The 12,212-nt window shown below is 42.2% G+C and overlaps 1 protein-coding gene across 1 annotated transcript in view; it reads right to left on the bottom strand.

The window, feature by feature from the left end:
- The window catches only part of LOC106607177 (neuroendocrine convertase 2), a 103,377-nt gene that overhangs the window by 50,924 nt on the left and 40,241 nt on the right, over positions 1-12,212 (bottom strand). The window contains exons 5-6 of the mRNA XM_014203849.2: positions 7,997-8,034; positions 555-631 (exon numbers count right to left, since the gene is read on the bottom strand). Coding sequence (XP_014059324.1) covers positions 555-631; positions 7,997-8,034 — 115 coding nt within the window. The remainder of the gene's footprint in view (positions 1-554; positions 632-7,996; positions 8,035-12,212) is intronic.

Raw genomic sequence — 12,212 nt, 5'->3', positions numbered from 1 at the left:
CAGCTTGTATGTGTGGAGCCTGGAGATGCTAAACATGTTTATATTAATAATTAACGGTTAATTACCATGAGACCGGCACCCTTTTGCATGACAATAACTGTCTGACAATGTGTCTACGTGTGTGTGTGTGTGTGTGTGTGTGTGTGTGTGTGTGTGTGTGTGTGTGTGTGTGTGTGTGTGTGTGTGTGTGTGTGTGTGTGTGTGTGTGTGTGTGTGTCTGTGTGTGTGTCTGTGTGTGTGTCTGTGTCTGTGTCTGTGTCTGTGTGTGTGCGTGTTCCGGTGTGGGCTTCCCACAGGGTAATTGCAGTGAGCCCTCTCTGCACTCCCAGCATGATTTGCCACAGACAGTCTGCTATTTATAAACAACCAGCTAATTAGCCAACTAGTCCTGTGCTGCATTAACTCAGCAGCGGCAACACTGAGATGTCTAATGTCACAACCTGGCTGACAGCTATGCATGCACTGTTGAACAGGCACAAGAAATACAATACTGCTGATGACTGCTTTGGGGCAGATGACCTTGGAGGGACATGGGCTGGCCAGCTAGTCTTTACCTGTTAAACCAGTCATCCGTGTAGCGGGGATACGGATATGGGTCATTGCTGCTGAAGTCAAAGCTGGCCTCTGCATTCTGAAAGGACAGGACACAAACCATTAAAATCAGGCAGAGTACAAGACACAACAGGAGGAAGATTGAGGGGGAAACGAGTAGCGTTAACGCAAAAGTACAGACCATTCCTTAAAGGTGCAATGACCTTCTCAAATCTAGTCTTGTCTTGACCAGACCCAACCTAGACTGCTGTGATGTGTCTGCTTTACTAACGACTGAACTGATGTTTTTGTTGTAGCTGTCTCTCTGCATCTATGTTCCCTCTAAGCTGTGCGCATGCGCAGGTGCCCATCTCCCCTTGGACTGTCGCACAGAAGAAATATCAGCCCATGCAGAGAAACATGAGATTGAACTTTGCTCTACTGTGGGAATTGTGCTCAAATCAATGCAATATTAGGCACGTTAATGTAACATACCAAAACGAAACTAACTATGCAAGACTTAGTATGCATAACTATCTGTGCAAGAGATTTCCTTGTAGGCAGAGCGCATTGGAGTAGGATTCTATTGCATTGAAAGGCACGACTCAGGTCCGTACTCTACACAGGTCCGTACTCAGAGTTGCAGTAGGCCTATATGCAAATAGCCATTGCCATATATGGTAGCCAAAAGCTGAAGAACATACACACATCCAGGTAGTTTCCGCAGGTGCTGGAGTTGTATGCAAACACATGGAGAATAGAAAGGAAAATGCTGCACACTGCTGCTCCCAGGGGATTTTATTTATAACAACGTTTTGACCCTTAGGTCTTCATCAGGCATCCTTTGGGAGCATGAGCAGCAGTGAGCAGCATTTTCTTTTCTGTTTTCCATATATGGTAGCCAACATTTAGATAATGCAACTGTGGCTGCTTTGAGTTGTGAGCGGTATATTTTCTGTAACACATCTGATAGTCACTATATGTTTTTTGTTCTTCCATCCCTAAGATCCCCGCTCACTCTGCCTGTATTTTCAAGCTTCCTGATAGTTAGAGATGAGAGAAAAGCTAACATTTCGTAATTTCGGAGCATTTTAATAGCGTAAAAATATTATGGGTGATATTTTGGTCATTCAAAGGCTATTTTTACTTGGGAAATAGGATGACTGTGTGGGACCTTAAAAGGTTCATTGCTTCAAGAAATAATTGTTTAGAATTCCCTCATGCCAAACATACTACAATGAAAACCTTTCAGTCTGATGGAAATACTGTATGTCATGTGGACCAGATTAATATGAAGACCATTTCCAACACGAGCGCACACACACACACGCACACACACACACACACACACACACACACACACACACACACACACACACACACACACACACACACAGCACTAATATGAATGGTCACAGTAATGCATGGTCACTGCAAGGAACAGCGGCTGAGACACTGACACACCAATTACTCCCGCCATTTAATTCAAGTGTCCAAAAGTAATAAGAGTGGAAATAACAGTGGAAAAGCAGGAGAAAACAGATGCATTACATGCACACATCTGTCGGAGAGTCATCAACCCAGCCTGCATAATCAGCAAATGCCTGCTCTGCAGAAGTATCACACATACACACACTCACAAAGGCATGCACACACCCATACACGCAAATCTATAAATCCACCAACCATTACAGGAATCTCTATCTGTTCTTTACTCGAAAACTATTTTTCTCTTTACACCTCACCCTCTTTTTCTATCGCACCTGCTTCTCTTTGAGATTGCTAATTTGAAACAATCTTCAAATAATGTATCCCTCAAACTCTCTTGTTGTCTGAAAGCCACTCTTTCTTTCATGTTCCTCATCCTCTTTTACCACTCTTCTAACCCAACATTTTTCAAACAGCCACCTTCAACAAGTCTCTTGTCACTGTCTTTCCCCTTTTTCTCTCTCTCAGACAGTCTGTTTTTCTCTTTCTCTCACTCTTTATAACTCTCCACTCCTCGCTCTCATCTTCCTTTCTCCTTTCGCTCAGTCCCTATCAAAACCCTGTCTTTTCTAATTACCATTCCCCCTCATTTCTCGATTTGTAGCTTGTTGTCTGTGTGGGTGGCGTTCGTGACTCAGAGTTTTTACAGAGTTGTGTCCTCGGTCACCAGAGAAACAATGTAGATGGCGGTGAGAGTGTTGCGGTGGTCATTAGGAGTATAGAGCTGAACCTATCAGATCATTCACCGGGCCAGCGGCATGCTCAGACCTTAGTGAGATACCGGCTGACATTTACCAGCGAGGATATAGGAATGACAAAGAGATGCCAAACACTACAGTCTACTGCTCTGCTGTATCTGCTGTATCAGTAATTAAAGACGTGTGGAGCAGGTAAGAAGGTGAAGAGAATGACTTCCATCACTGTGCCTGTAGTATGAGTAAGATTGTTTGGAGGTGATGATACCTCTGTATACAGAGAGGGTTGAGGCTGAGGCTTGATGATAGGGCAAGAAGGTACTGGTGTTAGGCGCTGGTGTTAGGTACTGGTTTAAAGGTACTGGTGTTAGGGCAAACATGCTATGGTTTGGGCTGATCCTTTGTTCACACTTAATATCAAGCTGTAAAACATATGAAAGGGTTCAAACAGGATTTAATGTTCAAAAATTTAGATTGGGATGAACCGGTCTCCAAGCTCAACTTTGGAGACTAAGAGATATGTCAGCACTGCTTAGATCTTCAATCCGTTGCCGTATTGAAATATTAGGACACCACATCCTCAAATGACCTATGCACTAGAAATGCTCTCATGCATCTCTCAGAGTACCACTTATTATATTCTCATTATGAATAAAAAAAAGTACAATAATCCAAAGGAGCTGTACGGTCAGAAGCTTCTGAATATGGAGTGTCAATGTCAAAGTTCCCTGAGGTCTCATATACTTAAGAATATACTGAGTACATTCGTAAAGTATTCAGACCCCTTGACTTTTTCCACATTTTCTTATGTTACAGCCTTATTCTAAAATGGATTAAATAAATGTTTCTCCTCATCAATCTACATACAATAGCATATAATGGCAAAGCGAAAAGTTTTTGGGACATTTTTGCAAATTTATTACAAAATAAAAAACAGAAATACATTATTTACATAAGTATTCAGACCATTTGCTATGAGACTCGAAATTTAGCTCAGGTGCATCTTGTTTCCATTGATCATTCTTGAGATGTTTCAACAACTTGGATTGGAGTCCACCTGTGGTAAATTCAATTGATTGGATATGATTTGGAAAGGCACACACCTGTCTATATAAAGTCTCACAGTTGACAGTGCATGCCAGAGCAAAAAATCAAGCCATGAGGTTGAAGGAATTGTCCGTAGAGCTCCGAGACAGGATTGTGTCGAGGCACAGATCTGGGGAAGGGTACCAAAAAATGTTTGCAGCATTAAAAATCCGTAAGAACACAGTGGCCTCCACCATTCTTAAATGGAAGGAGTTTGGAACCACCAAGACTCTACTTAGAGCTGGCCGCCCTGCCAAACTGAGCAATCCGGGGAGAAGGGCCTTGGTCAGGGAGGTGCCCAGAACCCAATGGTCACTCTGACAGAGCTCCAGAGTTCCTCTGTGGAGATGGTAGAACCTTTCAGAAGGTCAACCATCTCTGCAGCACCCCACCAATCAGGCTTTTATGGTAGAGTGGCGAGACGGAAGCCACTCCTCCATAAAGGCAAATGACAGCCCGCTTGGAGTTTGCCAAAAGGCACCTAAAGGACTCTCAGACCATGAGAAACAAGATTTTCTGGTCTGATGAAACTAAGATTGAACTCTTAGGCCTGAATGCCAAACAACACGTCTGGAGGAAACCTGGCACCATCCCTACAGTGAAGCATAGTGGTGGCAGCATCATGCAGTGTGGATGTTTTTCAGCGGCAGGGACACTAGTCAGGATCGACAGAAAAATAAATGGACAACAAAGTACTGAGTAAAGGGTCTGAAAACATATGTAAATGTGATATTTCCGTTATTATTTTTATCAAATTCGCAAAAATGTCTAAAAATCGTTTTTTGCTTTGTCATTATTGGGCAATATGTGTAGACTGATGTGGGGGGGGAAACTATTTAGTCAATTTTAGAATAAGGCTGTAATGTAACAAAATGTGTAAAAAGTCAAGAGGTCTGAATACTTTCCAAATACACTGTATCAACCTTCTTCCTTAATTCTGGAATACGTGGCGATTCTCGAATTTGCCTGCGCAACCAATTATTGTGTTTATCAAACTGCTGCTCTTAACATACACATGTTTTCATTGATAAATCAGAGCCATACTATATTGGTGCACTTGGGAACGAGCTTTACAACTTGCCTGGAAAACGCCCTCCATTCACCTTTCATATTATAATAACGACAATGCCACGGTGGTAGATTTACTAATCTTACCTATTTACCGAGTGTACATTGACTGGTTTTAGATTTAACTGTCATTCAATAGGCAATGAATTTTAAAAGCTCCAATGCAGCCATTTTTAATCTTAATATCGCATTTCTGGGTAACAATTCAGTACCTTACCGTGATTGTTTTCAATTGAAATGGTCAAAAGGAAACAAAATGTGATTCTTAGCAAAGAGAAATTTCTTAAGCTAGAATTTTGCTAGGACTGGGAGTGGTCTGAGTGGGGAGGAGAAAATAGAAAACTAGCTGTTATAGCCAGAGAGATTTGGAACTCTCTTTCTTATTGGTCTATTAACTAATTCACCAGGCAAGCCAAAACTCCATCCCACCTGTCACGTCCTGACCATAGTAAGATGTGATTTTCTATGGTAGAGTAGGTCAGGGCGTGACAGGGGGTGTTTTGTGTTTTTCTATGTTTTCTATTTCTATGTTTAAGTTCTAATTTTTCTATTTCTATGTTGTTGTTTTTGGGGTTGATCTCCAATTGGAGGCAGCTGGTCCTCGTTACCTCTGATTAGAGATCATATTTAAGTAGGGGTTTTTCTTCTTGGGTTTTGTGGGTGATTATATTTTGAGTAGTGTTTGTTTCTCTCTGCGTCACAGTTTGTTGTTTTGTAAATTCAGTTATTTATGTTTTGCAAAGTTTCACGGATTCAATAAAATGTGGAACTACAACCACGCTGCACTTTGGTCCGATCCTTTCGACAGCCGTGACACCACCAAAACATGCTGAAATTTCAGGCGGTCTTTTCAAACATCTCTTAAACTAAAAGGGCATTATCATAATTTTCAACATTTTACAGTATTATTCCAACCTCATAGTGTGGAAGTATATATAAAACACAGGAAAATCACATTGTTGACTGCACTGGGTCTTTAACAACTCTTCATCACAAAGATAATAGGGAAATTAAGATAAATAATTTACTACAAGGTAACAATTTCATACAAGGTTTTACAGAATGTGGCATCCCTACACACACAAACACACACACATCCATATATATAAACGTGCGCTCTTGCGCATAATAATGAAGACCAATCAATACTGGCTGATTTGCAGTGTCTGTAGGCTTCGAGGAAATAAGTAGAAATTATATCAACAACAACTTCGGCCCTGGAAGAGAGTGAAGATGCACTAAATTAGTTTATCTGCCTCTTACACACACAATCACACACACACACACACACACACACACACACACACACACACACACACACACACACACACACACACACACACACACACACACACACACACACACACACACACACACACACACTCAGACACCTCTCAGACACACACACACAAATGTATTTCAATCTCAATTGAATGGTGAATGGCATATTCAATGTGTTATAGTTTTACTGATGGTTGGGGGAATTATTGCTGCAGAGGATCAGCATGAAAAGATCAGAAACAGTGATCTATACAAACACACACACACACACACACACGCATATACATCACACAAATACACCACACACACACACAGGAAGTGTGTAGCACTAAGTTAGTTTTAGATCCTTACACATCATGATCCATCAGCCCAGTAGAGCATGCTCCTCCTGCATCAACCCGACTGCCACGCTCACGGCTATTTTTGGGCTTACACTCATCCCCGTTCACAGGCAAGAAATAAACACACACGCACGCACGCACGCACGCACACACGCACAGCACACACACACACACACACACACACACACACACACACACACACACACACACACACACACACACACACACACACACACACACACACACACAGGAATCATGCATGAACCACAAAGTTTATGACAGTTTGAAGCTTTTCCAATATCCTTAGAGTGAAAGAAAATTGTTTACATTTATTCATCTCTCTCCCTTCCTCTCTCTCCCTCCCTGCCTCTCTCTCCCTCGCTCCCTTGCCATCTCATCTCTCACCTTCTCATCTCTGAAGCTCTAAATCTTTCCAATATGAAAAGAAAGAGAAAATGGTATGGAGGAAAGGCTGTGTGTGTGTGTGTGTGTGTGTGTGTGTGTGTGTGTGTGTGTGTGTGTGTGTGTGTGTGTCCAACTACACTTATGCAGCAAAGCCTTTCAGTGCTGTTCATTACTGTGTTTCTATAAGAGAACACATTATTGGATGGTGCTGTTTTACAAAAGACTGTTTCCCTGTATCAGCATTGGGCTGCTATAAAGCCTCTGTCATTGGCTCAGATCTGACACCATAAGATTCACAGATCTCACTATCAGTCAAAGCAAAACAGCCATTTCAGGATTTCAGAAGTTAGCCATTTAACACTGCACACTGAGCTTATTGAGTACATAGTCCGGAGATGTTCATTAGTGCTGCAATGTTAATAGTCAGTGTTAAATAATATGTTTTGTAATGTGAGTTCCATTTTTACATTTACATTTTAGCCATTTAGCAGATGCTCTTATACATTGTTGCTTACAATTAGTGCATTCATCTTAAAACAGTTAGGAGAGACACCAACATATCACAATCATATCAATTATATTTTCCCTCAACAAAGTATTTATAAGCAAAGTCAGTGCTACTAGGAAAAGACAAGTGACATTTTTAGGGGGAGGCGAGCGTGGTGAGTTATTTAAGATACTCTTCAAAGACGTAGTTCCTTACTTTTACTCCTTCCTCTTTTCCCTCTTTCTGGCCAGCGACACTGACAGTTCTTCGAGGTGTTATTATCAGTATTCTGGAGTTGGAGCCTCACATTATGCGGCGCTAGCTACCCTGGCATTATCTGTGCTAGTGACAGATCGGCCTGCCATCCCGCCTGCCACAGTGCTGAGTGCATTAACATTAAACAGCTTGGTTGGCTGGCTTCCCGTCTCCCTGTCCTCAAAGGACACAAGGAGACTTGCCAACCATGAAGGAAACTTGGAATACACCTGCCACTGGCACCGCCACTGGCACTCAACAACAGACCAGCCAAAACCGGCACTTCAAGGCGTGATTTTATTTCAGGACAGCAATACAGGGAATTATTGGAGAAGATTGTGAAATAATCAAGTACTTACGTAGTTTGATGCAAGATCTGGGTGGAGATAATCGATCCCTGTAACATAATTTCAACAGAAATTTATGAGGTAATGCTATATTTCTTTTTCTTTTCTTCAAAAGAATACAGGTCTTGAGGGGATATTTGGACTTTTATAAGAAAATCTGAAAAAGGAAATGGTGACTTTGATTTTACTTTGTGCTTATTACATTCTAATTGGGAGCTGGTCTGTACATGTACGCTGTACATGTAATTTACTTAAAAGTTACAGTGGGTTGCGAAAGCATTCACCCCCTTGGCATTTTTCCTATTTTGTTGCCTTACAACCTGGAATTAAAATAGAGTTTTGGGGGGGGTTGTATCATTTGATTTACACAACATGCCTATCACTTTGAAGATGCAAAATATGTTTTTATTGTGAAACAAACAAGAAATAAGACAAAAAAACAGAAAACTTGAGAGCGCATAACTATTCACCACCCAAAGATAATACTTTGTAGAGCCACATTTGCAACAATTACAGCTGCATATCTCTTGGGGTATGTCTCTATGAGCTTGGCACATCTATCCACTGGGATGTTTACCCATTCTTCAAGGCAAAACTGCTCCAGCTCCATCAAGTTGGATGGGTTCCACTGGGGTACAGCAATCTTTAAGTCATACCACAGATTCTCAATCAGATTGAGGTCTGGGCTTTGACTATGCCATTCCAAGACATTTAACCTGTTGGGTCTAGGGGGCAGCATTTGCACGTCTGGATAAAAAAAATTTACCCGATTTAATCTGGTTACTAATCCTACCCAGTAACTAGAATATGCATATACTTATTATATATGGATAGAAAACACTCTAAAGTTTCCAAAACTGTTTGAATGGTGTCTGTGAGTATAACAGAACTCATTTGGCAGGCAAAACCCTGAGACATTTTCTGACAGGAAGTGGATACCTGATGTGTTGTATTGACTTTAAACCTATCCCATTGAAAAACACAGGGGTTTAGGAATATTTTGGCACTTCCTATTGCTTCCACTAGATGTCACCAGCCTTTACAAAGTGTTTTGAGTCTTCTGGAGGGAGATCTGACCGAACAAGAGCCATGGAACGGTGATGTCCCATTAGACACCTGGCGCGCGAGTTCATGTTGGGTACCCTCGTTCCAATACGTTATAAAAGAGTATGCATTCGTCCACCTTGAATATTATTCATGTTCTGGTTAAAAAAGGCCCTAATGATTTATGCTATACAACGTTTGACATGTTTGAACGAACGGAAATATATTTTTTTCCCCTCGTTCATGACGAGAAGTCCGGCTGGCTTACATCATGTGCTAACAAGACGGAGATTTTTGGACATAAATGATGAGCTTTTTTGAACAAAACTACATTCGTTATGGACCTGTGATACCTGGAAGTGACATCTGATGAAGAGAATCAAAGGTAATGGATTATTTACATAGTATTTTCGATTTTAGATCTCCCCAACATGACGTCTAGTCTGTATCGCAACGCGTATTTTTCTGGGCGCAGTGCTCAGATTATTGCAAAGTGTGATTTCCCAGTAAGGTTATTTTTAAATCTGGCAAGTTGATTGCGTTCAAGAGATGTAAATCTATAATTCTTTAAATGACAATATAATATTTTACCAATGTTTTCTAATTTTAATTATTTAATTTGTTACGCTGACTTGACTGCCGGTTATTGGAGGGAAACGATTTCCTCAACATCAATGCCATAGTAAAACGCTGTTTTTGGATATAAATATGAACTTGATAGAACTAAAAATGCATGCATTGTCTAACATAATGTCCTAGGAGTGTCATCTGATGGAGATTGTAAAAGGTTAGTGCATCATTTTAGCTGGTTTTATGGTTTTGGTGACCCTGTCTTTGACTTGACAAAACATTACACACAACTCTTGTAAATGTACTGTCCTAACATACTCTAAATTTATGCTTTCGCCGTAAAACCTTTTTGAAATCGTAAAACGTGGTTAGATTAAGGAGATGTTTATCTTTCAAATGGTGTAAAATAGTTGTATTTTTGAAAAATTTGAATTTTGACATTTATTTGGATTCAAATTTGCCGCTCTTGAAATGCACCTGCTGTTGATGGAGTGCACCACGGGTGGCACGCTAGCGTCCCACCTAGCCCCAAGAGGTTAAGTGTTCCCCCTTAAACCATTTGAGTGTTGCTTTAGCAGTATGCCTAGGGTCATTGTTCTGCTGGAAGGTGAACCTCCATCCCAGTCTAAAATCTCTGGAAGACTGAAACAGGTTTCCCCTCAAGAATTTCCCTGTATTTAGCGCCATCCATCATTCCTTCAATTCTGACCAGTTTCCCAGTCCCTGCCGATGAAAAAAATCCCCACAGCATGATGCTGCCACCACCATGCTTCACTGTGGGGATGGTGTTCTCAGGTGATGAGAGGTGTTGGGTTTGTGACAGAAATAGCGTTTTCCTTAATGGCCAAAAAGCTCAATTTTAGCCTCATCTGACGAGAGTACCTTCTTCCATATGTTTGGGGAGTTTTCCACATGCCTTTTGGCGAACACCAAACGTGTTTGCTTATTTTTTTCTTTAAGCAATGGCTTTTTTCTGGCCACTCTTCCGTAAAGCTTAGCTCTGTGGAGTGTACGGCGTAAAGTGGTCCTATGGACAGATACCCCAGTCCGGAGCCTCCAGCTACGCTCCTCAGTCTGGAGCCTCCAGCGATGCTCCCTAGGACAAAACCTCCAGCGATGGCCTGCCGCGCAGAGCCTCCAGCGACGGCCTGCAGCCCAGAGCCTCCAGCGGCGGGCCTGCAGCCCAGAGCCTCCAGCGGCGGGCCTGCAGCCCAGAGCCTCCTGCGGCGGGCCTGCAGCCCAGAGCCTCCTGCGGCGGCCTGCAGCCCAGAGCCTCCAGCGGCGGCCTGCAGCCCAGAGCCTCCAGCAATGATCTACAGTCCGGTTCTTTCGACGACGATCCACGGTCAGGTGGTAAGAAAGCAGAAGGATCAGCAGGTGGAGCAGGGAGTATGCCCTGAACCAGAGCCGCCTCCTCTGCTGGAAGTTAAGGTTATGTGGACTACATTTGAGACGCCATAGACAATTGTCACCCTCCCTACCCTCCCTTTTGTTTTGTGGTTTCTTTTGTTTTAGGTGCATTCGTAGTCTGCACCTTTGGGGGGAGGGTACTGTCACGTCCTGACCATAGTACGATGTGATTTTCTATGGTAGAGTAGGTCAGGGCGTGACAGGGGGTGTTTTGTGTTTTTCTATGTTTTCTATTTCTATGTTTAAGTTCTAATTTTTCTATTTCTATGTTGTTGTTTTTTGGGTTGATCTCCAATTGGAGGCAGCTGGTCCTCGTTACCTCTGATTGGAGATCATATTTTAGTAGGGGTTTTTCTTCCTGGGTTTTGGGGGTGATTATATTTTGAGTAGTGTTTGTTTCTCTCTGCGTCACGTTTTGTTGTTTTTGTCAATTCAGTTATTTATGTTTTGCAAAGTTTCACGGATTTAATTGTCACGGCTGTCTTCGTCTTCTGACGATATAGCGAAATCGTCGTCTGAAAATGTAGACCAATACGCAGCGGATGTCGTGTTCATCTTTGAATTTAATTAATCGCTCACTTGAACACTATACAAAAAAACAATAAACAATGACAGTGCAACAGTTTTGCAGGCTATCCTAATGCATTGCAAAAACAATCTCCCACAAAAGACAAACACAAACACACCCTCATATATGGGACTCTCAATCAAAGGCAAATAGACAACACCTGCCTTCAATTGAGAGTCCCAACCCCAATGGACCCAAACATAGAAACAGACACACTAGACTCAACATAGAATACATGAAAATCAAACAGTGCCCAAAAACCCCGGAATACTTAAATCAAATGCCCTTTTTAGAAAAACACCACCCCTAACCACATAAAACAAATACCCTCTGCCACGTCCTGACCAAACTACAATACCAATTAACCCTTATACTGGCCGGGACGTGACAGTACCCTCCCCCCCTAAAGGTGCTAACCCCGGAAGCACCTTAAGAAAAACAAGAAAACAACAACCCCAAACAACAACAACAAAAAATAAATCCCCCTACTAAAGGGAGGGAAGGGAGGGTGGCTGCCGTCAACGACGGCACTGTGCTACACCCCCCCCTCCCCAACCCACCTATATCTGGAGGGGGCTCCGGTTCTGGCCGTTCCAGGCAGTCGGGCCACTCTGGCAGCTCGGGGCAGTCTGGCCA

The sequence above is a fragment of the Salmo salar genome, chromosome ssa01 (assembly GCF_905237065.1).
Source record: "Salmo salar chromosome ssa01, Ssal_v3.1, whole genome shotgun sequence".
Taxonomy (NCBI): Eukaryota; Metazoa; Chordata; class Actinopteri; order Salmoniformes; family Salmonidae; genus Salmo; species Salmo salar.
The sequence above is the reverse complement of the archived record's forward strand: the minus strand, read 5'-3'. Positions and strand labels throughout refer to the sequence as shown.